The sequence below is a fragment of the Carassius carassius genome, chromosome 8, assembly GCF_963082965.1.
Source record: "Carassius carassius chromosome 8, fCarCar2.1, whole genome shotgun sequence".
NCBI classification, from domain to species: Eukaryota; Metazoa; Chordata; class Actinopteri; order Cypriniformes; family Cyprinidae; genus Carassius; species Carassius carassius.
The window spans coordinates 2875017-2900452 of record NC_081762.1 but is presented as its reverse complement, the minus strand read 5'-3'; the positions used below and the strand labels follow the sequence as shown (position 1 = coordinate 2900452).

Genomic DNA, 25436 nt, shown 5'->3' with positions numbered 1-25436 from the left:
TAGTTTTATTAACTTTAGTAGTTTAATTTTGCCAGCTAAATATTTATAGTTTTCAGTGAAGTTTTATGTTCGAGTTTATTTAACATTTCTATTCTATTCTATTCAGCATTAATTTAGTTTTATTAATTTTAGTACTTTAGTATTGCCAGCTAAATATTTCTAATTTTCATTCAAGTTTTACATTCAAGTTTATCTAACATTTCTAGTTCTGTTATATTCTATTATATTTCTATTCGGCAACTGAAGCATTTCTCATCAGATCTGCTCCACATTTATTTATCTTACTCTAACTGTATGTCTGCTGTTGACTAAACACTAAAATTTTACGAGAAATGATTCTTTGTTTGAAGGGCAACTTCTGAGCAGGATGTCCTCCTGTGGGATCAGAGATGAGCACAGTGCAGTCATGTGTGGACTTTGGCTGTTGTTGGTGTTGTTTATAATCTGGTCTCTTTTGTGTAACAGTGTGTGTTTGGAGTCGGCGGTACTTAAAGACGTTCCTCAGCACCTTCCTTCTGACCGTCACGCTGGGAATCGGCATGCTGGCCGTCGTCCGACAGCTGTTGAGAGCTGGAAACTGCTCGTGGCAGTCCAACCCTGAGCAACAGTTTGACCACAGCCGCAAGGTAATGTGAGTTCATGTGTGTGTGTTCAGTAAGAGACATCCACAGCAGAGTTCAATTTTAAAGAAACGTTCACCCGCCCCAAAAAAACGAATAATACTTATATTCATTTTTTTTAGTCATTGACCAAATCAATGTTATTTTAGTATATGTACAGTATAAAATATATTTTTTTCCAGTTGTATTCAAAATAATTTGAGTATTTTTATTTATTTTATTCCCTCTATTTCAAATTTTCAATTAATGTATTTTTTATTTCCATTTTATTCCATTTAGCGTTATATTTATTTCAGTTTTAGTTTTATTAAAATTGTTCATTTAGTGCTGCCCACAAAGCGTCCCTAATTTGTAAGTTGATGTTTTTTTTATGTAATATCTTTTTTCTGTTATATTTATTTCACTTGAATTTACATATTTAAATTTTACTTCTATTAAGTTTAGTTATATTGTACTGCCAGCTAAACATTTATATATATATATATATATATATAATATTATATCACAAAACTCCTTAAACTTTTGGTGTTAGTTTTAGTTTCTGTGGAGCACAAAAGCCTGCTCACCAAGACTGCATTTATTTGATTAAAAACACAGTAAAAATCTGTAAAATTTTGAGATATTATTACAATTTAAAATAACTGTTTTCTATGTGAATATATTTTAAAATGTAATTTATTTGTGTGATTTAAAATTTAATTTTCAGCATCATTAAATAGCATTTATATGTAATTAACACATTATTTTTCTCAATTTAATGCTTGCTTGATAAAAGATGCATTTCTCTTCCTGTCTGAATGCAGAACTCATACGTCCCCACAACCAACGAGAAGACGATCACGTACAGGCGGGACAGTCTGCCGAATCTCCCCGTGGAGATGCACTCACACATGCCCAAGAAGCCCCTGAGCGACGCCTGGCAGTGATGACGAGGGTCAAAGGTCATCTAGAACCAAAGCACTACCTGAATGAAAACAATCTTTCTCTTTAAGCACTTACTTCACGAGAGCAATATCCAGCGTGGGTTTTCTGACTGTGTTTTTCATTCAGTTTCTCATTTGTGATGTTGAATGGCATTAAATCTCTTGTCCTGAAGCCACACAGAAAAAGAGATGGTACGGTAAACCCTTAATGACGCGTTCACCTCAATAGGCCAGTTTTCTGCTGAGTTACTGTTCGCTTGTGTCTGTGAGCGGATGTGAAGGTGTGTTTGTGATATTTGTACTTGTTTTATTTTATTCGTCTATATGGTACAGACTCTGGCTGTGTTCAGATTAGCGTACTTGCATACCGCGCGTACTATTTCTGCAGGATGCATGCAGGAAATACACAGACCAATGCAACAGGCTTGACACTTCCAGAGTAATGATGCTTTGTTTGGACTTAATAACTATATTATCAATTAATCATGTAATCAATTAAATTAAATAATTTTTAGATTTATATCATTTTCATTTCAGTTTACAATTGAGTAATTTTACGTGCTTTTATTATGTTTGTATATGAATAGATGAACGCTAAATAGAAATATTAAATATAAATGTGATGTTTTAAATTTCTTTTTACATTTTTTATTTTTTTTATTTTAGTAGGCTACTTTAAATTCTGGAATGATAATTTGAGCAGATTATTATTATATTATTTTTTTTAATAGCAATGTTCACAGTATGCACCTTATTTTGCGACACGGAAATAAACTATTTTATGTGTGCAGTCCAGTAAAAGTAAAACTTTTAGCCTACAAAATAGTGTTTATGATTATGATAATACATTAAAATAATATGATAAGCAATAATACAGCTAAAATAACTGGACGCGACTAATACCGGAAGTCTCGCATATTCAAATTAAAAATGGCGCGCCGAGCAGATCCTGTATAGTATGCAGTACTCACTTCTGAACATAGTGTTTAGGAAACCCTGTAGTGCTGACTGGGATTAGTACGCCACCTAGTGTTCAACACACGCTTAACCATTTCTAACAACTTAAGCAGGGTTTTTTGTTCTGATTTATTTTATTTATTTATTCTGTAGTGAACATGGCATTGGGGTTTATTGAATGTGTTAATATTTAAGCAGAGATCTCAAAACTGTAGCCTAAGTTATTTTCCAGCACTTTTCTCAGCTCAATTTGTTTCCTTATACAACTGGAGTTTTGAGGAAGTTTCTTCCTACACTAGTTTACTGTATGTTCAAATCTGTGCTTAGCTGCTGGTCGGTATTTATATCTGTTGTCGTGTACTACTGAGGGCCCTTGTGTCCCGGACAGCGGCCCTGTAACGCAGTGATGGTACGAACCCTTGAGGTATCCATAGCATTCCTGTGGCTCTAATAAATCCTGTTTTAACACACTGTTTACATTGGGAGAACATATTTATTTTTAGTATTTGTTTTGCTCCCTCTTTTGTTAGAATTTTTGTTTTTGTATAGTGTGAACAGATCTGTGGTGCATTTCCCAAAAGCATATAAGTTAGCAACTTTGTTGGTTGCAATACAATTTCCCATTGCCAACCAATTAAGTTGCTAACAGGTAAGCAACTATGCTTTTGAGAAACGCACCCCTGGTTGCCTACAGAGCAATATTGTTAGCATGTGTACCCGCACATTTCTGACTGATATGTGAATGTACTCTTGTAAAGCAAACGTCACACCAGCCATTCTGATTATGCTTTGTAGCCTGTGTAATGAAATACCTAAATGAATAAATAGAAATCATAACACTGTTCTTCAGGTGCATGGTGTCATCATTCAGGTTCATTATCGTGAGTTTTTAAAAATAAAATAAAAAGTAGGATTGCATATCAAATTATTTAAAAGGTATGCTATTCAATTGATTTATCTTGACATATTGTACCTAGTCTAAAAATACTGACCTTTTTTAATTGTTTTTAAAATCAGCATGAAAGGTGAAAGATTAGCAAAACAGAGCTTGGATTTGAATGTGAAAATTTGATCATTAAATGTTTGTATAACTACTAATATTTACATTTAATTTTCAGCATACACGTATAAATATCGTTCCCACATTTAATTCGACATACTCTCGAGTTTTGCTACTCTTTTATACCACCTTTAAACGTAAGAGCGTGCGCGCCATATTTTTTTTTTTTCTTATATGTGCGCGGCACAACAGGTGTTTCTTGTAATTTTATTTTAATTTACTGTCGTAATCATGAACATATTGGTTTGTATGATAATTTTACAACACTTTGTTTGATATTTAGCCTATTTAGCATATGAATCGGAAGTCTCGCACATTCACAGAATATGCGTCCGCGTTGAAAAAAGCGGTGAACACGATAAATACTGTCTCCTAATATTATTCCTAACAGGTTTCATTTGTATTCTAGTAAAGCAGAGGATTAATAATAGACTAATTAAACTAGAGCTGCAATTCCGCCAGAGACCACGAAGAGGCGCCAAATACTAATAAAAGCGCTGCTGTATGAAATGAAATGTCAGAGATGAGAGATTTGAAACTGAAACTTTAATCTTATTTTAGGAATTTATTTTAAGTTAGTAATGACTACTGTAGTGTGAGTATGTTCTGAAGTAAAGTCACTTCCAAATGCACAGCCTCTTTTAGATCAAGATTATTTTTAAAGAAATAAAACTTTGGTAGAAGTGGATCATAATTGTAAATAAATAATTTTATTATATTATATATAATGATATTTATTTATTTTAAAACATTTATTTACTTAATTATGTTAAAAAGAAAACAGCTCAGTCGCTTACATGAATGTCTAAGTTCATTTCTAATTATTTCTGTTTGTTTTCAATTATTAAATAATTTAAAACAATCAACATCCTTGCTTTGCTTCTTCACAGCATGTGACGTACGTTTTTAATTATCTCATACAGGCTTTCATAACCTTGCGTATTGTATAATATGTGCACGTCAACAGCGTTAAAACACACAATTTTTGTTGTAAACCATCATTATTTTTACACATACTTCCCCCAAAAACAGTCCAAATAGCCAAGTCATGTTTGACTTTATTACCTTAAAGTAAACGGTCAGTAAATACAAACACACATGCTCAATTAAATAATAATAAAAAAAAGATAAACCAATACCTGATCGACTCGACTCGATCCTGAAATTATAAATATAGCGACTATAGACTTCAAAGCACAAATAAAACTCGATGATAAATAGAGTTTCATGACAATCCTATGTACAATTTCACTTTGCATTGAGAAGAGTTCAGATTCACGGTCATAGACATCAACTGCACGACTAATGTACAAAAACACACTTTTCATCTCCAAAATAGACTCTCCGTTTCCAAATCAAGGAGCACAAATTAAACCAGTTCAGTTGACAAGTACAGAATAATAAGACATGTGTGCAGCTGTTGAATAATAAAACCCTTGATTTTCTTAATTAGTTAATAAAGTGCCTCGATAGACATGTGTGAATGGAGAATCTGTAGATGCAGCGCGAGTATCGAAGTTCTGCAGTTTGTGTCATCTCATCACTGCATCCAGAAAGGACTATTTCAAATATCCAAGAACACCTGAGAGAGACCTTCTGCTGATTTCAAATCAGTCTAGAATTCAGTCTAAATATTCAAATCAGTAGTCAAATATAATCAAAACTGGCGTCTGATAAACTGAGGCTCCTTCGCGTGATTTGACTGCGCACCGAGATCAGTGTTCACACGTGCACACTCTTAAAAACAAAGCTTCTTTAATGAACATCCATGGTTCTTTGAAGACAAGAAACACTTTTTTGTAGGGTATAGTTCAGTTCTTGAGTTGCCACACTCTTGAAAATAAAAGTTCTTTACTGGCATCAGTGGTTCCAAAACGAACCTTTACCATCCGTTACGCAAAATGTTGTTTGTTATGGGAAAAAATAGGCTACTTTTAGATTTTCCAAACGTTCTTTACGTTAAGAAAAAAATGCTTTTTAGAACTTTTCACTGAAATGTTTTTTGAAGAACCAAAAATGCTGGTTATCGCATCGCAGCGAAAAACACCATTTGGAACGTTTCATTTTATTAAGTGTGTTTATGCACTCTAAAAAAATGGTGGGTCGTATTTTTTTTTATTTAATTATTATTATTTTTATAGTGGAGGCATGTTTTATAAGTTTTCAGATCAGTGTTATGGGTTCTTTAAAATACCAGTTTTCGAAGGAATTTGAGAATAAAAATCTATTTAGGGGAACCTTTATCTTTAACAACACGTGTTATCTATATCTCTTCTCAGAGGCGGTTCTGGACGGGTGACTGGCAGGCCGGGCTGCCCGGTACACTCTGTTCGCTGTCGGTGTCGCTGCCCTTCTTGACCCCGCTGGAGCCGGGCTCTCCGGCGCTGTGCGTCTTCACGTGTTTACTGAGATGGTCGCTGCGCATGAAGCGCTTGTTGCACACCGGACAGGCGAATCTCTTTTCCCCGGTGTGTGTGCGTAAATGCCGCTGGAGCTCGTCGGACCTGGTGAAGCGCTTCCCGCAGAACAGCCAGTTACAGACGAACGGCCTCTCGCCGGTGTGCCAACGCAAATGCGCTTTGAGGTGCGATGTCTTTCCGTATACTTTTCCGCAGCCCGGGATGTGGCAGCTGTGGAGGCCCTTTCTGCGCAAACTGGCCCCCGAGGGCCCCAGGCGCTCCGCCTCATGGCAGTTCGGACAGTCGCAGGTTGCTCTGCCGGAGTACCGCCGGCTTGATGAGCGCGGAGACCCAGCTAGCACTGCGCCGTTAGGACCTGGGCTGGTTTCTGGGTACGTGGCGGATAAAACCGGTTTGAATCCGTCCATCAGGTGCTGGCCTCCTGTGAGGAGATGCGGAGACGGACTGGCGCTGAACGCGGTGTGAGTGAGGGAGGAATACTCGGAGTTGTATCCACCCAAGGGTGAATGCAAAGAGCTCTGGAGCGCGGCGCCGTTCGCGCTTTGAACGTCAATCCAACCGGTGCCCATATCCCACCAGGAGGAGCCGCCACCGGCACTCACGTCCCCGGCGGAGATGCCAGCGTGCGCGGATTTGAACCACGTCTCATACGGGTGCGCGACGCTCATCCTCGGGTAAATCCCCTGCAGAGTGTCCACTTTGGAGATGAACACCGACTGCGCGCTCGCGTCCGGAGAACTGTTGGCCACTGAAGTTTGAAACACGGGATAGTCGTTTCCAAACGGGCTGGTGGAGGCGTTGTTGCCCGTTAAGGAGAACGAGCTGTTGGCGCTGAACGAGTCGTTGCGCTGCGCGCCGAACGGAGAGAGAGAACAGCTGCTGGGCGCTGCGCGTCTCCACGGATGAAAACCTCCTTTTCCAAACGAGCCGCTGTCCGAGGAGGGACTCGAGCTCCCGATTTTGTTACAGGTCGCTGCTAACATGGCCAATGGAGTGGATCCAACCCTCGGTTCCTCCTGTGACCATAAAAACATTCACATTTTCACTCAAGGCGCTTTTATTTATAGCGATATTTAAAAGAAGTTTAAAAAATGTCATAATTAATCCCAAACACATTGTTTATAAAGCTGATAGGAGATCAAGGACTTTTCCCTTTGCCGCATGCATATCTAAATATGGTCAATTTTACACGTGAAATAAAGAGTTGCAATACTTTAAACGCAGGCCGTTTGGCAAATTTTCCTTAACCTTTTCCTAGACAATTGATTTGTTCACGGAAACAATGCAATCGAAGTAATATAATCATAAAGAACTGATATATTACCTTTTGCATTAAATTGATTTGCTTTGCGACAATTTAAGCGTTCTTCTACAAAGCAAAGAGTTGAACTTGTTTAAACTCAATCCGTTGTACTAATATTCTTGCAAACTGTTCAGAATCTGTATTGCCATTAGCAGTCCTTTTAATAAAAATAAAGTTTCCACATAGAACCAAAACTAGTTTCGCCGTTTTATTGAAGAAGCTAATGAATGCCATTTCATTTAATTAAACCTCATGTTTTTGGTGTTTTTAAAGAACCCAGGAACCAAAACACCGATCTGATCTCAATAACCTAATGAAACATCAGTAATTATTATTTTATAATTACAGGATTCTTTGTAGAATCATATATTTTCAAAGAACACTTATTTTTAAGATTGTAGCCTACTATTTGCTCCTCGAGCGCATTTCAGCATTACGCATGATTACGCACAAACACGCTTGAAGCCTAAAGAAAATATAAAGTAAATAAAGTTTAAGCAATATTAGATTGTTCTAAAGAGCTGTATCTATACTCACCCCAAGAAGTGAAGTTGCCATCACCTGTGAAAGGTCTTTGCATTTATAAGTCCCTCGCCAGTTTTGGAGCCTTTCACCGCCCACCGCTGCACAAATGCGCTTGGGTCGGGCTTTGAAGAGCCGGCGGAGCCCGCGCGACCAATCAGATCTGCGTTCTCTTGTGACGTCTTCGGCGGAGCTCTCGGTGACGTGTTGCTGCGTGGGTAAAATATGTTTACAAGTGGGAGGAGCGGGAGGGCCAGTGAACCTTTCCAGGACCCTTTTCTTAATTGTTGGGGAAACCCATGTAAGGTTAACTAATATTTTAACCACTTTTAATTTAAACATCTGAATATGATATCTGAATAAAATATTGAACAGTGCATGATTCATTTTTTTTATTCTTCAGGGTCTGTGTTTTTATGCGTCAGGACTCTGTTTAATTTTGGGTCGGTGGGCGTGGCGGGAAACTCGAGGGGGTGGAGGTGGGTGTTGCACGTGGTGGAGCAGCAGCTTCACAAACAAGACGAGATGAACTTCATCCACGAGCTCTTTCCTCTTTCATCTCATTCACAGCAGAGAGTCATGTGTGCGTAATCCACAGGCAGGTTCTGATCTGATTTACTCCTGTTTGTGTGGATCATTAGACCCGGTTAAATCATCTACACTTCTGTCACTGTTGTGCAGATTTCCAGATAAATATAATTGCAAGCGTTGCGAAGTAGTGGGATGCAAAAAGTCTGAGATTTCCATCAATGCTTTCATTATGTAGCCTATTATTTTTTCATTCTAATGCATTCACTACAGATTATAATTTTAGGTTAAGAAGATATGAATTTGAGATTCACTGCATGATTTGAGAAGGTCACAAAGAGCAATTTGGCCTTTAATGCAAGCAAGAAAATCTCACACATGTAGCCTAGGCTATACTTATTTGGTGGTTCAGAAATAGCCTAAAGCCTATATTTTTTCTGCATGTTTAAATATTTATTTTTAACTTTTGCAAAGCGTTCAGTTCGTTTTTTCTAGGCTACCTAAAACTTTCTATTTATTTCCAGGTGACATGTCTATTTTTAGAGTTTGATTCAGATAATCGGTGTAAACAGATTTTGTGTTTTTTGGACAGGATATTAAATGCATGCCTATGCAGTTTCACACGAGCGTGCATCAGCATTCAGTGTACGTGAATATCGTGCGTTTAATTTGACTTTCAAAGTTAAAAAACAGGTGAGCTTTAATTACATGCGATTTTATTTGTTTAATTTAACGTTCGCGGGATCAATGCAGTTTTCCGTTCATCACAATTAGGCTATAGATTATTATCCAGAATATGAGACTCTTTTGGTATTACATAGCCTAATGAAATCACAGTATAGTTTTGTAGGCTAAGTGTATTTCTCTCATTTTGGTGAGCACTGTTCGTATTAATTTCGCTTTAATTTTCTTTAAATCTTTTAATTTTAGGAAATGCGAAATGATATGACTTATGGTAGCTAGCCTAAAATATCATAACATATTTCTTGGAAACACTGGATAAACAGCCCTCTCAAATAAATAAATAAATAAAGCATTTTTCACATGGAACTTTTTTTCCTCCTTATACTAAATACAGAAAAATCCTTCAAAAACATATAGGCTATCAACTTAGCGCATTTTTAAAAAATAAAATAAATAAATAAATAAAAATAAAGTGCGATATGGTCGTAGCTAGTCGATCAGTGGTAAAGTTAACCAGAGTTCAGAGGTCATGATACCTGCACATATGTGTGTGTAGAACAGATGTCTCTCTCTCTCTCTCTCTCTCTCTCTCTCTCCCTCTCTCTCTCTCTCTCTCTCTCTCTCTCTCTCTCTCTCTCTCTCTCTCTCTCTCTTCTTTCCCACACGCATATGTGCAGAAATCCCGCGAGGAAGCTGTTCTCATAATAAGCGCGTTAACACGGTCCACCGAGCAGCGACAAAACGAACCGACCGAGAGAGAGAGAGAGAGGGAGAGGGAGAGAGGGGGGGGGGGGGGAGAGGGAGAGGGGGACTTGAACTGTTTGCTTGTTGGTTTTTGAAGGAACTTAAGATACCTCTCCAGAAACACACAGAGAACCCGTTTAATATCCTGCAATTAAAGCCAATTGAAGATAAACCAAATAAGAAAAAATCTATGTCCGTATTGTGCGGTTTGTGATCAGTAGTAGTCTACTTGATTTAAGACCAAAATTCAACCGAGATTCAATAATAACAATTAAATAAAAAATGTGAAAACAAAATTAAATATGAAACATTTTATATCAGGTTTTATAGTGTAGCGCCATATGTGTGTTTATTGGACTTTAGTGTAGTTAGTGTTAACAGTCCCGATGGCTCAGCTGACTAAAGTAGGCCTAGACAAAAACTCCACAAAGTTGGGAATTCTGAAAATAACACGATCCAGGTCATTCCACTGTAAACACTGCACATTTATCCCTCAGCATCGTTTTCATCCGCGTTAAACACGGCGTATCCCGATTAAGGTCTTCTTCAGATTCTGGACGTTGCTTTGAGTAGGCTATATTTTATTTTTAAGCTGTATTTGTCTTATTAATTCGATATATTTCTAGTCAATTTAAATCAGATGTCAGATGCATTTTGGACACACTTTTATGAAACTTTGCCTGAATCAGTGTGTGTGTGTGTGTGTGTGTGTGTGTGTGTGTGTGTGTGGATTGTTAAACAGGTTTGACAGGTGTGTGATTTTGTGCATGCATTCACACACGCATAAGATTGAACACTGCAGCTATACACATGTTAACTCCAGAAGTGAGCCAAATATTAAATCTATCTTTGAGTGTGATAATGTCCTCATTTGGACAAAAGGAGAAATAAATACTTGTAAATATTTTTTTTCTTTAACATTTGTTGAGTTTTATTTTAATAAAGTATTTTTTGAGGGGTGGGGCTCGAGTGTTTTTAATTCATGAAAACAGTTGCATGTTTTCTCATTAAGAAGCTGATTAAATGTGTGTGTGTGTGTGTGTGTGTGTGTGTGTGTGTGTGTGTGTGTGTGTGTGTGTGTGTGTGTGTGTGTGTGTGTGTGTGTGTGTGCAGTATCTGAGCAGGATTGACAGCTCTTCTCTTATTATCCTCTTGTCTCATCCTAAGGACATGCTGGTGGAAGTTATTCTGTCTGTCATCATGAGAGATGTGTGAAGTTTGTGAAATGACAGAAAGGTGTTACAGTAACAACAACCGATTGCATTCATAATGTAAAAATAACATGACTTTAAGTGTCAGAAAGGTGAATAATTATTTCCGCTGCTCATTTCGATATGATAAATATACAAGGCACATGAAGATTTCTTAGATTATAATGTCTCAAATTTAGTCTGTTCCACACACAAAGCCATTGTATTACTTTAGGAGTGTTTTATGATAGGTTTATGGTGCTTTTGAAGCTTAATAGCATCTGTCATCATTCAAAAATTAAGTTTTGATATATCTCCAGGAATATATTTACAAAATATCTTCATGGAACATGATCTTTACTTAATTTCCTAATGATTTTTGGCATAAAAGAAAAATCTATCATTTTGACCCATACAGTGTTTTGTTGGCTATTGTTACAAATATACCCCAGAGACTTTTAAGACTGCTCTTGTGCTCCAGGGTCACATTTTATATCAGTTTTAGTTAAACTAAATGAAAATGAGAAATGCTGCAACTTGACGTTTAATTTCTTAAGTGTGCATTCAAATGAATTTCACTTAAAAAAACAAATGAATATTTCTAGTTTTAGTTAACTACATTAACCCTGTGACAGTCTGTTAGTTAAGATGAAAACGGCTGCTTGTTTTCCTGCTGTCTGTCTGACTCTGAACATCCACCAGAGAGCCACACACGCTTCATTAGCGCTCAGACCTGCAGATTTCCCACAGGAATCCGGCTCTCTCTCTATTAGGTTGATTTGTCGTACGCTAAACACACTCTGCATTGTTTTTAATCAACCTGTTGTCCATCAGCAGACGTGATAATTTATTCCGATCGACAGAAAAGACGGAGACGGATTTCACAAGCATTCTTGAGTCTTCGAGGTCAGAGGTCAGGCGTCATCATCGTGTGTCTTCCTGAGTGAATGTAATTAGTGTGCCTGAGAGGTCTAGACTCTAATTGCTTAAGTTTATGTACATTTAAGCTTGTGTACACTTACACATTGAGATTGCATGATTATGGATAGTTTTGAAAGTCAAAGGGGTCCAGTGTTGTGTGCACTGTACATATATGACGCATAAGTCTCAAATAGTGCTCTGTTGTAAGGCCTGTTGAATCCTGAGTGAATCTAAGAGAGAGAAAGATGGATCTCCAGGGAATCGTAGAGACGACAGGTTGAATTATGGGTCAGCGTGCACAATCACATCCCCCTTCATAACATGATCATCTAAATCAGGAGCCCTGATACCAATTCGAGTCAATGACTGCCTGCGTCCTTCCACGACGCTAAAGTATGTGTGTAGCCTGTGGAAGTTTATTATTATAGGTTTGAGTGTGATTTGAGGCTCTAGCGTATCAAACTGTGTGTGTGTGTGTGTGTGTGTTGCACTGGTTTAATCAAAGCTCTCTTATTGACAGTCATTCTGTGGATGTTGTAAGCAGTTGCTGTCCAAGGTTAAATTAAATTGCAGTAGGTCAGATTTTCTTTGTGAACCAGGCAAAAGAGAAAGATGGATAGATGTGTAGAGAGAGAGAGAGAGAGAGAGAGAGGGAGGTAAATGTGATAGAGACAGAGAAAGTGAATCTTCCTGTAGCCTGTGATGAATGTGAACACTGATCAACACAAGTGCACCATTAAATCGTTCATCACTGGCATAATTTAAGCGCTCATCACATCTGCAGTGCACACGTGTGTTTGGTGGTGTGTGTGTTAAGGAAGAGTCAATAACAGTTCAGATTCGATGTGTCAGTAGGCCTAGACAGTGTTATGTAACAAGAGTAGTATGCAAAAGCATAATTAAATTGCTGGCTGCTTTGGAAAACAGTCTGTAATAGATCTGCATTAAAAGGCTTGAGTGAATGAGTGAGTCTAGTGGTTTATTAAATGATGTAATAAGATTAAAGGAGTCATGACCCACAATTTGCACTTTTCCACGAGAATCAATGTATGTTATGATTGCCTAACGAATATACACTGGCCGGGAAGCCGATATTTAAAAGTGAAGCGTTTGTTTACCTCAGGGTTTGTAAAATAGCCCACGTGCACGCGCACTCAAATACGAGATTTTGATTTCTTCCTCGTCTTGACGTCAAGACGCGGCAGGATATACCACATGGGCGAGGCTAGCCCCTTTTTAGGGGTGCTGAAGCACCCCTAAAAAGGAGCTCAGCACCCCTAAAACTTGGAGTAATGTTAATGTAGAGTATGTTGTTATTCTAAAATTTGTGTTCGTCTTTTACACAGTTAAATAATGTCCAAAACATACTCCGTAGTTTGTGGTTTAAAATGTATGTGTTAAGGAGGAAAATGAAAACATCCCCGCATAGCAAATGGGGTCATCCTCTTCTCTTCTGTACCTGCGCGAAACACACGCAGAGTGAGAACCCGTGATGTAGTGTTGTGATCGGTTGTGATGCACCTAAGTTCCGAAACCATATCGGTGAATACTGGAGTCAGTATCCTGAATCACCATGGTGGTACATCTATAATAAGTGTTTATTTTAGGACTATTTTAGTCCGGCGGGTCGCCGCCGCTGTGGAGTAGCACAGGACCTGGGTGACTCGTCCATAGTCATAAACGGAGAGAAGTAACGGCGGTTACAATGTTCTTCCGCAAGACGCATGCAGTTCTGTTTATTAACTGCTAGAGCGTGAAACAAAAACAGAAGCGCGACAAATAAACTGCGTACCTGTGTAGTGCTTACCAGTGTCTCTGTTGTTAAAGTTTATCGTTAATTTAATACTCGGGAGTCATGTAAACATGACGTCACGTGCGTCTTTTCTCGTCAGTCGTCATGGAAACATGAAGCCCTGGCGTTTTGAGTGAAAACAAACGACGTATCACTGAAAACAATCCGTGTATCATTCGTTCTTTCGTTTTTCTAATTGAAACCAAAAATGGAAAAATAAAAAAACGACTTGTTTTTTAAAAATCTGTTTCCAAAACGAAAATGAAAAAACGGATAAAGATTCGTTTTCCGATTTTCAAATTTGTGCTAATATCAAAAATAAAAAAAAACGGATAACAAGCGTGTGTGTTTCACTTTGGCGTTTTCGCCTGATGCTAGTTAGTGACGGTCGTTCTTGAACGATTCGGTCATTTTAAACGAATCTTTAATGTGACTCGGGAAGAACGAGTCGTCTCTGGGAGTGATTCGTTCAGTCGCATATGGTTCTAGTTCACCTTTATCAGTCAATGCAGTGGGAGCCGGAAAGAGAATTGATTAGTTCTTTTTTTATTTGATTAATGCCAATGTACCAAAGATAAAAGTACAGATAGGTAATGTCAATATTGCATACAAAGAAGTGGCATTATATGCAAAGCACCATTTACAGACGTATGTAAACATAAAAATAAATAATATTAATCGAAAACTTTAACAAAATAAATTAAAAAGATTAAATAGCATTGAAAAGATTAAACATTTTTGACAGCCTTAAGATATTTGGAAGATTAAATAGTTTGGATATACTGTTGAACCTCTTTAAAAAATAAATATATATATATATATATATATATATATAATGGATTTTGATGAGTGAATTTACTGCGGTGAATATGACATTTTGCAAGAAGTCATAATTTGTTAATAATGAAATATACATTAATTTTGTCTTTTTGAATATTAAAGAAGCCAAACAGTACATCCTTAAAAAGCAGAGAGAAACTCTGTAGCACACTGCGATAGATAACATTAGAGAATTCATTCCAAAATAGCTGTCTGTGAGGACAATCCCAAACGATATGTATATCAGTTTCATTAGGGTCTCCACAAAAACAACAGCTTGTATCTATGTCTGATTTAAACCTTTTCAAAAACACTTTAGCTGGGTAAAATCTGTGTAACAATTTTAATGAGATTTCTCTAACCTTGTTAGCTATTATATATTCCAAAGACAGAGTCCATACTTTTTTCTCATCAATATGATCAACCACATTCCTCCAATAAGACACCACATATGGAGTCGTTACACGCTCCTTTTGAAAAAGCGATCTAATCTTATAGTTACGTGATGAAGGATACTGGACAAAGTCGTGGCCTAGTTGTTAGAGAATTTGACTCCTAACCCTATTGTTGTGGGTTCGAGTCTTGGTCTGGCTATACCACAACTGAGGTGCCCTTGAGCAAGGCACTGAACCCCAACTGCTCGCCGGGTGCCGCAGCATAAATGATGAACACTGCTCCGGGTGTGTGTTCACAGTGTGTGTGTGTGTTCACTGCTGTGTGTGTGCACTTTGGATGGGTTAAATGCAGAGCACAAATTCTGAGTATTGGTCACCATATTGGCTGAATGTCACATCACTTTTTCACTTTCATGTAACAAAAAGCATAGTTTTCCTACTGGGATTTCAAATGGGTGTAAAGATAAAGATAAAGTGCTGGATGATCTAATGAGTCCCTTGAAAGCGTAACAACTCCTTTAGGAATAGTGTCCATGATGATGGAGAATTCTTTGGGAGTTACTGGAAAATTACATTTACATAAGAATTTTTTGTGACTTAAAATAAGACCTTCCAAGTTAAAGAACTAGGAAACAACCAAAACAAATTTCCAAATGAAGTACGGCTGAGAGGTGCTTAAAAATGAATGACCATGCAAGTAATGCCTGATTATGAAATTTGGTTAAATTGTAAGGGATTCTAGCAATATTATATAAATACAGATCAATAGGAAAGGGAGACCACCTAATTTGGAAAAGTAGTCATTGGGGATAAAAATCCATATTGAGTTTGGATTACACAAACACTGTCTAATCCAATTAATTTTGAAAGTGTTGTTCAAAGAAGAGAAATCAAGGAAATTAAACCCACCATAATCATATGTGTTTATTAATAAGTACTCTTTATTACCTTTGTTACAACATTCAGTGTATAGAAAACAACCATTATGACAGAAATTTGTACATTTATAAACTGTAAGAAGTAAAAAGCTCAGAAATGCAGTAACTGTAAGAGTAAATAATAATTATAATAATGATGATGATAATAATAATGATTAGGCACCTGTTTGTAAGGAAGCATGTAAATTCATCTATCCAATGCTGTCACGTCACGTGACAAAAGAACGAATGATAGGATAAAGCCTTTTATACAGTCTTTATTATTATTATTATTATTATAATTATTAAACAATACAAACATTAAAACATTAAGGCAATACACTTAAAATCAAAAAGACAAATAATAATAATAATATACACAGAGATTTGTTGCCAGGGTAACTCCAGTCTATGGTCAAAGCTTATGGGTCTGTCACGTGAGGAGCGATTCGAAAACCCGAAAGACTCAAGAGATGAACTAATCAATTCTCTAACACCGGCACCCACTGCATTGACTGAAACAGGTGAACTTTGCGCATGCGCGATTGAACGAATCACTCCCAGAGACGACTCGTTCTTCCCGAGTCACATTAAAGATTCGTTTAAAATGATCGAATCGTTCAAGAATGACCGTCACTAACTAGCATCAGACGAAAACACCAACGTGAAACACACACGCTTGATATCCGTTTTTTTAATTCTTGATATTAGCATAAATGTGAAAATCGGAAAACGAAGCTTTATCTGTTTTTTCATTTTGGTTTTGGAAACAGATAAAAAAAAACAAGTCGTTTTTTTATTTTTCCATTTTTGGTTTCAATTAGAAAAACGAAAGAACGAATGATACACGGATTGAAAACACTCACTGTGGCTTTTTAAAAGAATTGTTATTAATTTCTAGATTTATATCTGTTATTTTTCAGTTGTGGCTGACTATCAAACTAGACAATAAAAGAAAGTTTCATGTTTTTCTTTTGCTGTATTTATTCATTCATCACACACAGGATTTAACCTGAACCAGGCTTAACTCCTGAACTCCTAGCATTACTCTCTCTCTCTCTCTCTGTGTGTGTGTGTGGCAGTGAGCAATGGACATATGACAATTCTTTAAAAGAAAAAAGACAGATTCAGGTGAGAGACTAGGGACAGTCCATAATGACATTTTTTTTCTTCTGCTGAAAAGTGTTAAGTTAAAGTAACAGATAATGCTAACCCGCTGCTGTTGTATCAAATTACTTATCTAGGCAATGGTCCCCTGCTTTTATTTTTTATTTATTTATTTCAAACTCACAAGCTTCTCTTGTGAAAGGAATTTGTCATTTAAAAAAGTTTCTAAGCCCAATAATAATAATAATAAAGACATCTAAAATGACTCTTGATATGAAGCTTGTTTTATTATTATTTATTGATGACATATTGGTTTATGAAAGTTCAGACAGGCGTGCATCCAGATATGTTAGAGATGGCCATTTGTAAATAATTTACAGAAGATGAATTACATTTTGTTGTCCAAGTACCTGTTACTTTGTTCAATGACAATAAAGTTGAATCTAATGTAACCAATCTGATGACTGTTGATACAAAAGGAGGCACATGGAGTTAACGGTCAGGAAAACCAGCTGAGTGAAGAAGGTTTTGTGTTTGTTACAGGGGGCTGTCTGTGTGAACTCTCATAATTAAGCTGTTGTTTTGAAAAGGTCTCAAAAAAAAAAGAAAAAAAAAATCAGGATTTTAGAGTTAGTTGAATCAATGTTAAAATTATAAAGTTATTTTTCAATAGACATATTTTTTGTTTTCGTGTGAAAAGAGGCATTGGGGCTCCTTGGGTGCTCAGCACCCCTAAAGCTCTGACCCTAGAATCGCCCCTGATATACCATATATGGACACCGCAGCAGGAAGCTCGCCCTTCCCCTCTCCCCCTCATATTCAGTCGAGAAAGAGTTGCTCTGTGGTTGACTGCCAGAATCAACATGTAAATGTGTTTTCTCTACCAAGAACGGACCTATCAGAGACCAGTGGATCCCACTGAACGAAGTTAAACTGAGAGAGCGTGGCGTTCACAGACACCAGAATGAACGACTTCACAGTAACGTTCATCAGGCAGTAATGCGGTACGTCCAGTTCATGTTCGCCCAAAATATGAACGAGTTCATGAACTATCGTTCAATGAACGCGTTCAGGGCACAACACTGGCAGGAGTATTAGCTTCGAGGTATGGGGAATGGCTGCTAACATACTTTGCACAAAACAAATGACTGAGATCATCATAAATTCGGTTATTGTTTATTTATTGCCTAACGCTTATGAGGCGCCGTCTAGTTTGTGTGTGTGCTGTGCTCGTCTTATATTTGTGTGTGTGTGCTGTGCTCACGTCTCATATGAGTAACTTTATGTGCGTGGATAGTTCATATACATGTATGTGTGACTAGTACTTAGTATATATGCAAGCGTGTTTCATATGTGTGCGTGAATGAAGTTTGATTTAAGCCCTAAACGGCGCCTCATACTTATACACTGGCCGGGAAGCCGGTCGCGTTCATTCACAACTTGCGCCATGATGACAGTTTGTGATGATATGCTAAAGCGTTACCTGCGTTGTCAACCCCCCCCCCCCCCTTCCTGCAACCAATCAACGCGCCCCTCATTTGCATTATTATAATGACCGTCCACGACAGCCAAAATGTCGCATCAGATCTCGCGAGACAATAATGCCTTCAGAAATAAGGGTCTGAGGAGCTCTGTGTTTATTTTTTTTCCACTTTTCTTTTTTAGAAGGGCCTGAAAGACTATAATACAGCAGTAGGTATCCAAGGTAATACGAGGGTATGACTCCTTTAAGGATATTAAGCGCCCAAGTTTGCAGGTTTAATGTAGCCTAAGATTTCCCTCAAAATTTGCGTCACTGACCAACAGAAAGCTGCTTTCTTATGACTCTGTGTGAGATGCTTCTTTCACTGGTTTTTACTGCAAACAGTTTTACCATTTACTGCACTTTGTTATTCTTCTCGTTATTTCCCTAATGAACCGGAAGTATCGCACATTGACAGAAAACGGCTTTCTTATGCATTGCAAAATAAGGTGGAATAAGATAAAAAATAAATAAGGTGGACACTTGAGATCACGTAAACTTTTTGAAGTAACTAGTTGCTTTTTCAAATAAATAAAGCTAGGTACATTGTTTTGCCATTTATTGACTGACAGACGGCTCTCTTGTGTACATGTTGAGAGAAATCGGGAGTAAGTGCAGAGGCGTTGAGTGCACTGTGTGAACATGATGCTTTCTGTAATTCTAGACTAAATGTCAACATGCATTTACTCATCTCACCTGCACAAAAACAGATCAGGTTTTCCTCGAAATGAATAAAAACAATGAAATGCAAACTCAGAATCCAGATCCAGTTCAACCATAATAATAAGCAATGACTTTATCATGACTTTCATTTTTTTAATTGCTGAAAAGTGTTGATTTTTCTTCTCTAGATTCTATATTCTGTTTGCACAGATGTGATTGTACAATTCCTTCTGCCTGAGGCTTATTCCCAGATTTCAAAAGTAAGTAACAATGCATTTATTTTAATAAAAAGTAACTAAGTAATGTAATCCGTTGATCTTAGAACAGTTAGGGGGGAATTCAGGTGGATTGGGCCATTTTTTTGCCATTGAAATGACTGGGAAAAAGTGTCCCAATCAACCTGAATTTACAATTTATGTATGAACGTAATGGTGACACATCAAAATATCACGGCTGTCTGTGTCAAACAGATCCCAGCTTCTGTGTTGTCAGTGTTGTTTGCATCATAAACCCTCATCTCACTGACACCTCAAAAACACTTTCAGATTCACGGTGAAGGCTTTTTTGTTTTCTCACACTCTTAATTAAAAGTTATTGAGAGGATGAGTTGAATTGAATCTTATTGGTTTGATTCAAGGTTTCTTCAGTGTCTCGCTATGACACTAGCACTTTATTTATTCTCATTCGGACGGATGAATTTACGGTCTGTCTGATCGATAGAGGGATGGATTAATAGGTTGATTGAAACAGTTCTTCCCGTCACATTTATCACCTCGTTTTACAGTAACATCAATGCTGGGCGGTTCATGCACAGCTAGACACGTCTACAGTCCTGCTGTCACGCTCCTCAAACAATAAACTCCACCTGAGGTCAGCAGACGGGTCGCTTAACCACGTCTAAATTAGCCGGAGCCTTTTATGTGTCTTTATTTGTCCTCAGGGATGTACGGTCTGGTTAGGACGGTGTTTAGGACAGTAGTGGACAGTAAGTAGACGATGGTCCCTTTGGGATCCTTTCAGCCATTAATACAGCCTCTCCTCTCCTCCTCTGCCCCAGTGACCTCTGGGTAATAAAACAATATTATCTGTCAGCTAAAATAAAGGAGGGGGGCAATTAGCGGCTTTTCTCCCAGCGGCGTGTTTAGAGGCGAACCCCGAGAGGTTAAAGTCTCTGATTAAAGACCCAAATGAAGAAGATAACCGCTGCCTGGCGGTCACACACAGGTTTTAGCGTCTGTCCGCTGGCGGGTGTTTATCCCACCCGGTTGTGTTTATCAAAAGGGGTTAAATGACATAAGTGGGTTAATCCGTGAAAAGCTGTGGTTTTTCACATGTGCTCTTTGTCGGCGTGGCTTGTGAAGGGCTCGGTGTTAGCCTCATTCAGCTCAGGCCCGTGAAAGGAAATGCTTATGAATAGATGCGATTCTCACACTGAAGACGAGAATGCGTCATCTGAAACCCTGATATTAGCTGCTTTTGTGGTTAATCCTCTCTAACTGTGTGTGAGAGGAACGGACAAGCTTCTCAGGTGAATGTTCTGGCACTGGTTGACATCATTGTTTCTCAATGCATTTCTTCTGAATTCATTTTGTTGGTTCGTCGATGCATGCCAATTATTATTATTTTTTTTTCTTTTTCAATCCATCTACTCTTCCCATTTTTGCCCTGTTGCAACAAGCACGTACAACTTTTGAGCTTTTATTGTTTTTAGAACTTTTAAGGTGCTGTTATTTTTAGAGTGGCTATGTCTGAATAGAACATTAGTGTAATGCATACTGCAAACTATGTACTGTATGATGCATGCCTGAATTTTTAACAATAGAATTTGAGTCCGTGTGTAGTATGCACCAATAGATATTTCCAACAGTGTTATATCACTAGGGTTGTGCACCAAACTAGGTGCAGATTAATTTAAATTAATTTTAATTTTAAAAAGAATACTGTCATTTGTATGATGTAACTAAAACAAAGCTGTGTGAATGACTCAACCTTGAGTCTAATAGATTCATCTTGGCATTTGATCAGGAAATCCTGAAATGTGTCCTTTAGCTCTGAGACGTGATCTAAACTAATCTGGTTTTACAGCTTCACCTGACCACAATATTTGCATGCAAGACAAAAAGATCATTCAGGAACAGACCTCTGCTGCTTTATTTCCCTGAATACTGGATGTGTTGTGTGATGAGTTTTTCTATCTATCTATCTATCTGTCGTTCTATCTATCTTTCTATCTGAAGATAAGATCTGTTTCGCCGTTAGCTTGCACTGAATGGTAATTTATTGTTTGTTTGGCACTTTTACTACAGATAATTGAGATTTCTATAGTTACTTGGAAGTAACACTCAAGTGTGTGTGTGTGTGTGTGTGTGTGTGTGTGTGTGTGTGTTTGAACTGCTTTTTCCAGGCGTTTGCATTTGTCTGTCTCCCAGGTTGATGGAAGAAAACCCGAGATGAGATACAGAGATGAGAGATAAAGTGCAAGCACTGAGTGTGTGGACTGAGGAGGATTAGATATCGAGTGTGAATGTAAATCTGCTCGGTCAGGAGTTGTTCTAGAAGTGATTGTGTGAGTATGATAGAAACTCTCTCCGCTCACCAATGCCTTTCATAAATGAAGAAGTGGACAGCAGCGCTTTTGTTAACATTTACTCTCGCTGTGCGGCATTGGTGCCCTTGACTTCCACTTCAGAAAATTGTTGCCTCATCAGAGAGCAGCCGGAGAAAGCTGACAGGTAATGGTTAAAGGTGATAACTGCTCCGATTTCATCAACTGTCTGCTCCATCTCTGTCACTCCGTCTTATTGTGGGTGTGCTGTTTGGAGGGAAACTCTCCGAAAGATTAGAAATCAGATGAATACTGCGCTCACTTCTCTGATGGAGGAGAAAAAGAGCGATATTTAGACATCAGCCATCACAGAGCGGGAGACGAAACGATGCCGTCCAATCATACTCTCCGAGACACTCTCATATTTTTAGTAGTGTAGTAAAATAGATGGCATTGCACCACAGTATTTAAACGTGATTTACGGTGCTGTTGGGAATCTGTGTGCATGTCAAGTGTCCCTGTTTGAGTGACAGCTGCCTCATCGCCATGGCAGCCGAATCTCGCGGTGCTGATGCTGAGCTGCGCTGTTGTCATGGCACCTGGAGGAACACTCAACTTTTCAAGCAGGAATGCTAAAATTGAAAGGTGTCTAAACTGTTATTATGTGCTATTTGGTGGTTGAATGTGTGCATCAAAGCGTGAAGAGAAAAACACTGGGAGAGAAAGCAGGATCACACTTAAGCCTTTCAGCCATGCTAAAACCATTGCACCGTTTGCTATAATGATATTAAAATGATATGATGATTGTTGAGATCTTTTAGAAAGATGCCTTACCAAACCTATCGTCAGTTCAGTTTTTATCGTTTACAACACAAAAATCATATTTTGCCTTCCTTTTGAATATAATCAAGTCCTATAATTTTAGTATCACTAATGCAGTCAATTAAATTTTTTGTTACATTTTAGTTCAAGTTTGTTGAAGTTTTTTAAATCAAGTAAAACTGATTTTTGGTATCTGATTACATAATCCAGATTAAATGTAATCAGTTAATACCCAGCACTGTGTGTGTGTGTGTGTGTGTGTGTGTGTGTGTGTGTGTGTGTGCGTGTGTGTGTGTGTGAGAAAAATACACACACATAGTATTTTCACCAACTAAAAATGGTTTTAAGTCAGTTATTTCTCTTTTGCAGTAGTCTGTCAGTAGGAAAATGTTGATTTAATTTAGTTAATAGAAGTTAATTGATTAAGAAAATCTATTTATAGCATTTAACATTTATAACATTTTTACACAAGTGCCTAAAACGTTGCACAGTACTGTAGCTTTGCAGGTATACTTTCTTGAAGCATCTCCACAGTTCTTCTGGATTGAGTCTGCCTCAGTTTGTTCTGTTTCTTCGTGTCACTCCAGACAGATCTCACTGGATTATTACAATTAATGGCTAAATTAATGTTTGGAAATCTATCCATCTCAGTTTTTTTTTTTTTTTTGTTCTTTCAGAATTTCAGTTTGATATCCTTTACATATAAGTTTTTTATTCAATACTGTGTTGAATGGTGAACAATTATTGACGCTTAAAGACATTTGTGCTGATTTTCAGCAGAAGTGCAGTGATGAACAGCAGAAGAAGCACTTTGAATTCCTCTCCGGGAGAAAAGCCCTTTGGCAGATTCATGACAGATTCCACACAGTGATTATTGCATTAGAAACACTCTGATAGAATCACATAAAACATGTCACTTAAGAACATGCAGAAAAATGTCAAGAGGGTAAAAGAGACGCTGAATGACTGTGTGTGTGTGTGTGTGTGTGTGTGTGTGTTTTCAGGAAAAACAGCTGTGGGAACCTTATAACGTGTTAAGTATTCCAGCGCTTTCAGATGGTGAAATTGGGCGTATAATCTCTCTGGCACACTTTTTATTTTAACGGCATGTGGATTGGACTCACAAAAACATCTGGTCCGGCTTGATTCACACTCACTCGCTTTATTTACTCAAAATTTAAATCCCATGTTAAAGCTACTTTTAACCCTGGGACAAGCCATGTTTTGCAAATTTGCCATAAAGTAACATATGAACAATGAGCAGAACAAATATACCCAATATTACCTTTAAAAATGAAGTGTGAAAAGTGCATTGCTTATTATAGGCCCCCATTGCTTTCGAATCTCATTTGCATATTTAAAGCACCGCATCTGACTTTTTACATTTGAATATGCAAATATATGCAGATGAGTTTTGAGACCTACGGCAAAGGGAAAGAAAGTCAGTGTCAAACTTAAAGGGATAGTTCACCCAAAATGTAAACTTTGCTAATTTACTCACCCTCAGGCCATCCTAAACATTTTTAGCTGAAACCGGGATCCCATTGACTTCCACAGTAGGAAAAGAAATACTATGGAAGTCAATGGGAACCACCAACGGTTTGAATATGTTCAACATAAGAAAACATCTCATACCGGTTTGGAACGACGTGAGAATTAAATGATGACAGACGTTTCATTTCAGGGTGAACTTTTGCTTTAAATTTAAATCAGAAACCTTAAATTAAACTTTCGATCTATTTAAAAATGGAAATTTTAATATTAAAAACCACTTCGTTTAATATCTTATTTTTATTGCAATGCACAATTTGAACATGTATACTGCTTAAAGCAGAAGAAGGCGAGAAAAAGTTGAGCATCAAGAGTCACAGAGAAACTTCTGATCATGGTCATTTCGCTTTTTTGAGTGTCGTCAAAACTGCAAACTGGAAAATGTCAGAGCAATTGCCATACATTCAGTCCCCGAGGTATTCTGGGTAATTTCAGCGCTCCATATCCATACATACATCCATTTGCACAGATCCAGAGGCCTTCTCTGTCTCTCTCACTGTCTGTCTCTGTTGACTTTCTCCCTGTGACATTTGAGGGCCGTGTGTGTCTAGCACGGACTGATATTTTCAACTCTGTGTCATTTGGTCTGCGCTGAAGTCAGCTCCACGTGGGTCTAAAAGCAGACAAATTGTGTCAGATTGCCAACATGTTGAAAAGGTAAATTGCTTGCAAATCTATTAAGAGCAGCTTCAGGAACGGTGTAATTGGTCAGCGGCTGGCTCTCCGTTGTACAGCCGTAACGAGAGCAAGAGAGCACTTACTGGACCGGCTGTGCCTTTGTCCAGTCGCTTTAGTCAGCTATTTCTGTATCGTCATCAAGCGCACAGTGAGAGCTGCTTTTCATGTAGTGCAACCATTTACCTTAAATCTGACTGGAAAGAAGTCTCTTCTGTTCACTGAAGCTGCATTTATTTGATTTAAAACTCAGTAAAAATGTAAAAATATTATTAAAAGGTAAAATAAGTGTTTTTCTATGTGAATATATTGTAGTGTATTTTATTTCTGTGATGCTCCGCTGTATTTTCAGCATCATTCCTCCAGTCTTCAGTGTCACATGATCTTCAGAAATCAGTCTAATATACTGATTTACTGCTCAAGAAACATTTCTGATTATTATCAATGTTGAACACAGATGTGCTGCTTCATATTATTTGTGGAAACCGTGATACACTGTATTTTTCAGGACTCAAGTCATTTTCAAGCAACTTAATGCATCCTTGCTGAATAAAAGTGAACTGAACATGAATTTAACTTAATTTTAACTTCACAAACGTACATTTTAATTTACAATTTGTTTTATTATTTTTTATATAGTTTGGATACGTTTATGGTTTTTAATAATATTTTAAATCAGTTTTTTTTTTTTTTTTACAATTTCATTTTCATTTTAAAGTTTAGTATTTGTATTTTTGTCAGTCGTTCCTTTATATG

At 37.6% G+C, this 25436-nt stretch overlaps 2 protein-coding genes across 2 annotated transcripts in view; one reads left to right on the top strand and one right to left on the bottom strand.

Moving 5' to 3' along the window:
- LOC132144978 (integrin beta-8-like) overlaps positions 1–3068 on the top strand; it is a 29801-nt gene extending 26733 nt beyond the window's left edge. Inside the window, exons 14-15 of the mRNA XM_059555611.1 lie at positions 466–626; positions 1424–3068. Coding sequence (XP_059411594.1) covers positions 466–626; positions 1424–1546 — 284 coding nt within the window. The 3' untranslated portion in view covers positions 1547–3068. The remainder of the gene's footprint in view (positions 1–465; positions 627–1423) is intronic.
- A 2633-nt stretch (positions 3069–5701) lies between these two features.
- On the bottom strand, positions 5702–7961 carry LOC132144981 (transcription factor Sp8-like). Its single transcript, XM_059555620.1, has 2 exons — positions 7821–7961; positions 5702–6996 (listed from the first exon to the last, which is right to left on the bottom strand). Exons 1-2 carry the CDS (start codon positions 7839–7841, stop codon positions 5836–5838), a joined length of 1182 nt encoding a protein of 393 aa, XP_059411603.1. The 5' UTR covers positions 7842–7961; the 3' UTR covers positions 5702–5835.
- Between the last annotated feature and the right edge of the window lie 17475 nt (positions 7962–25436).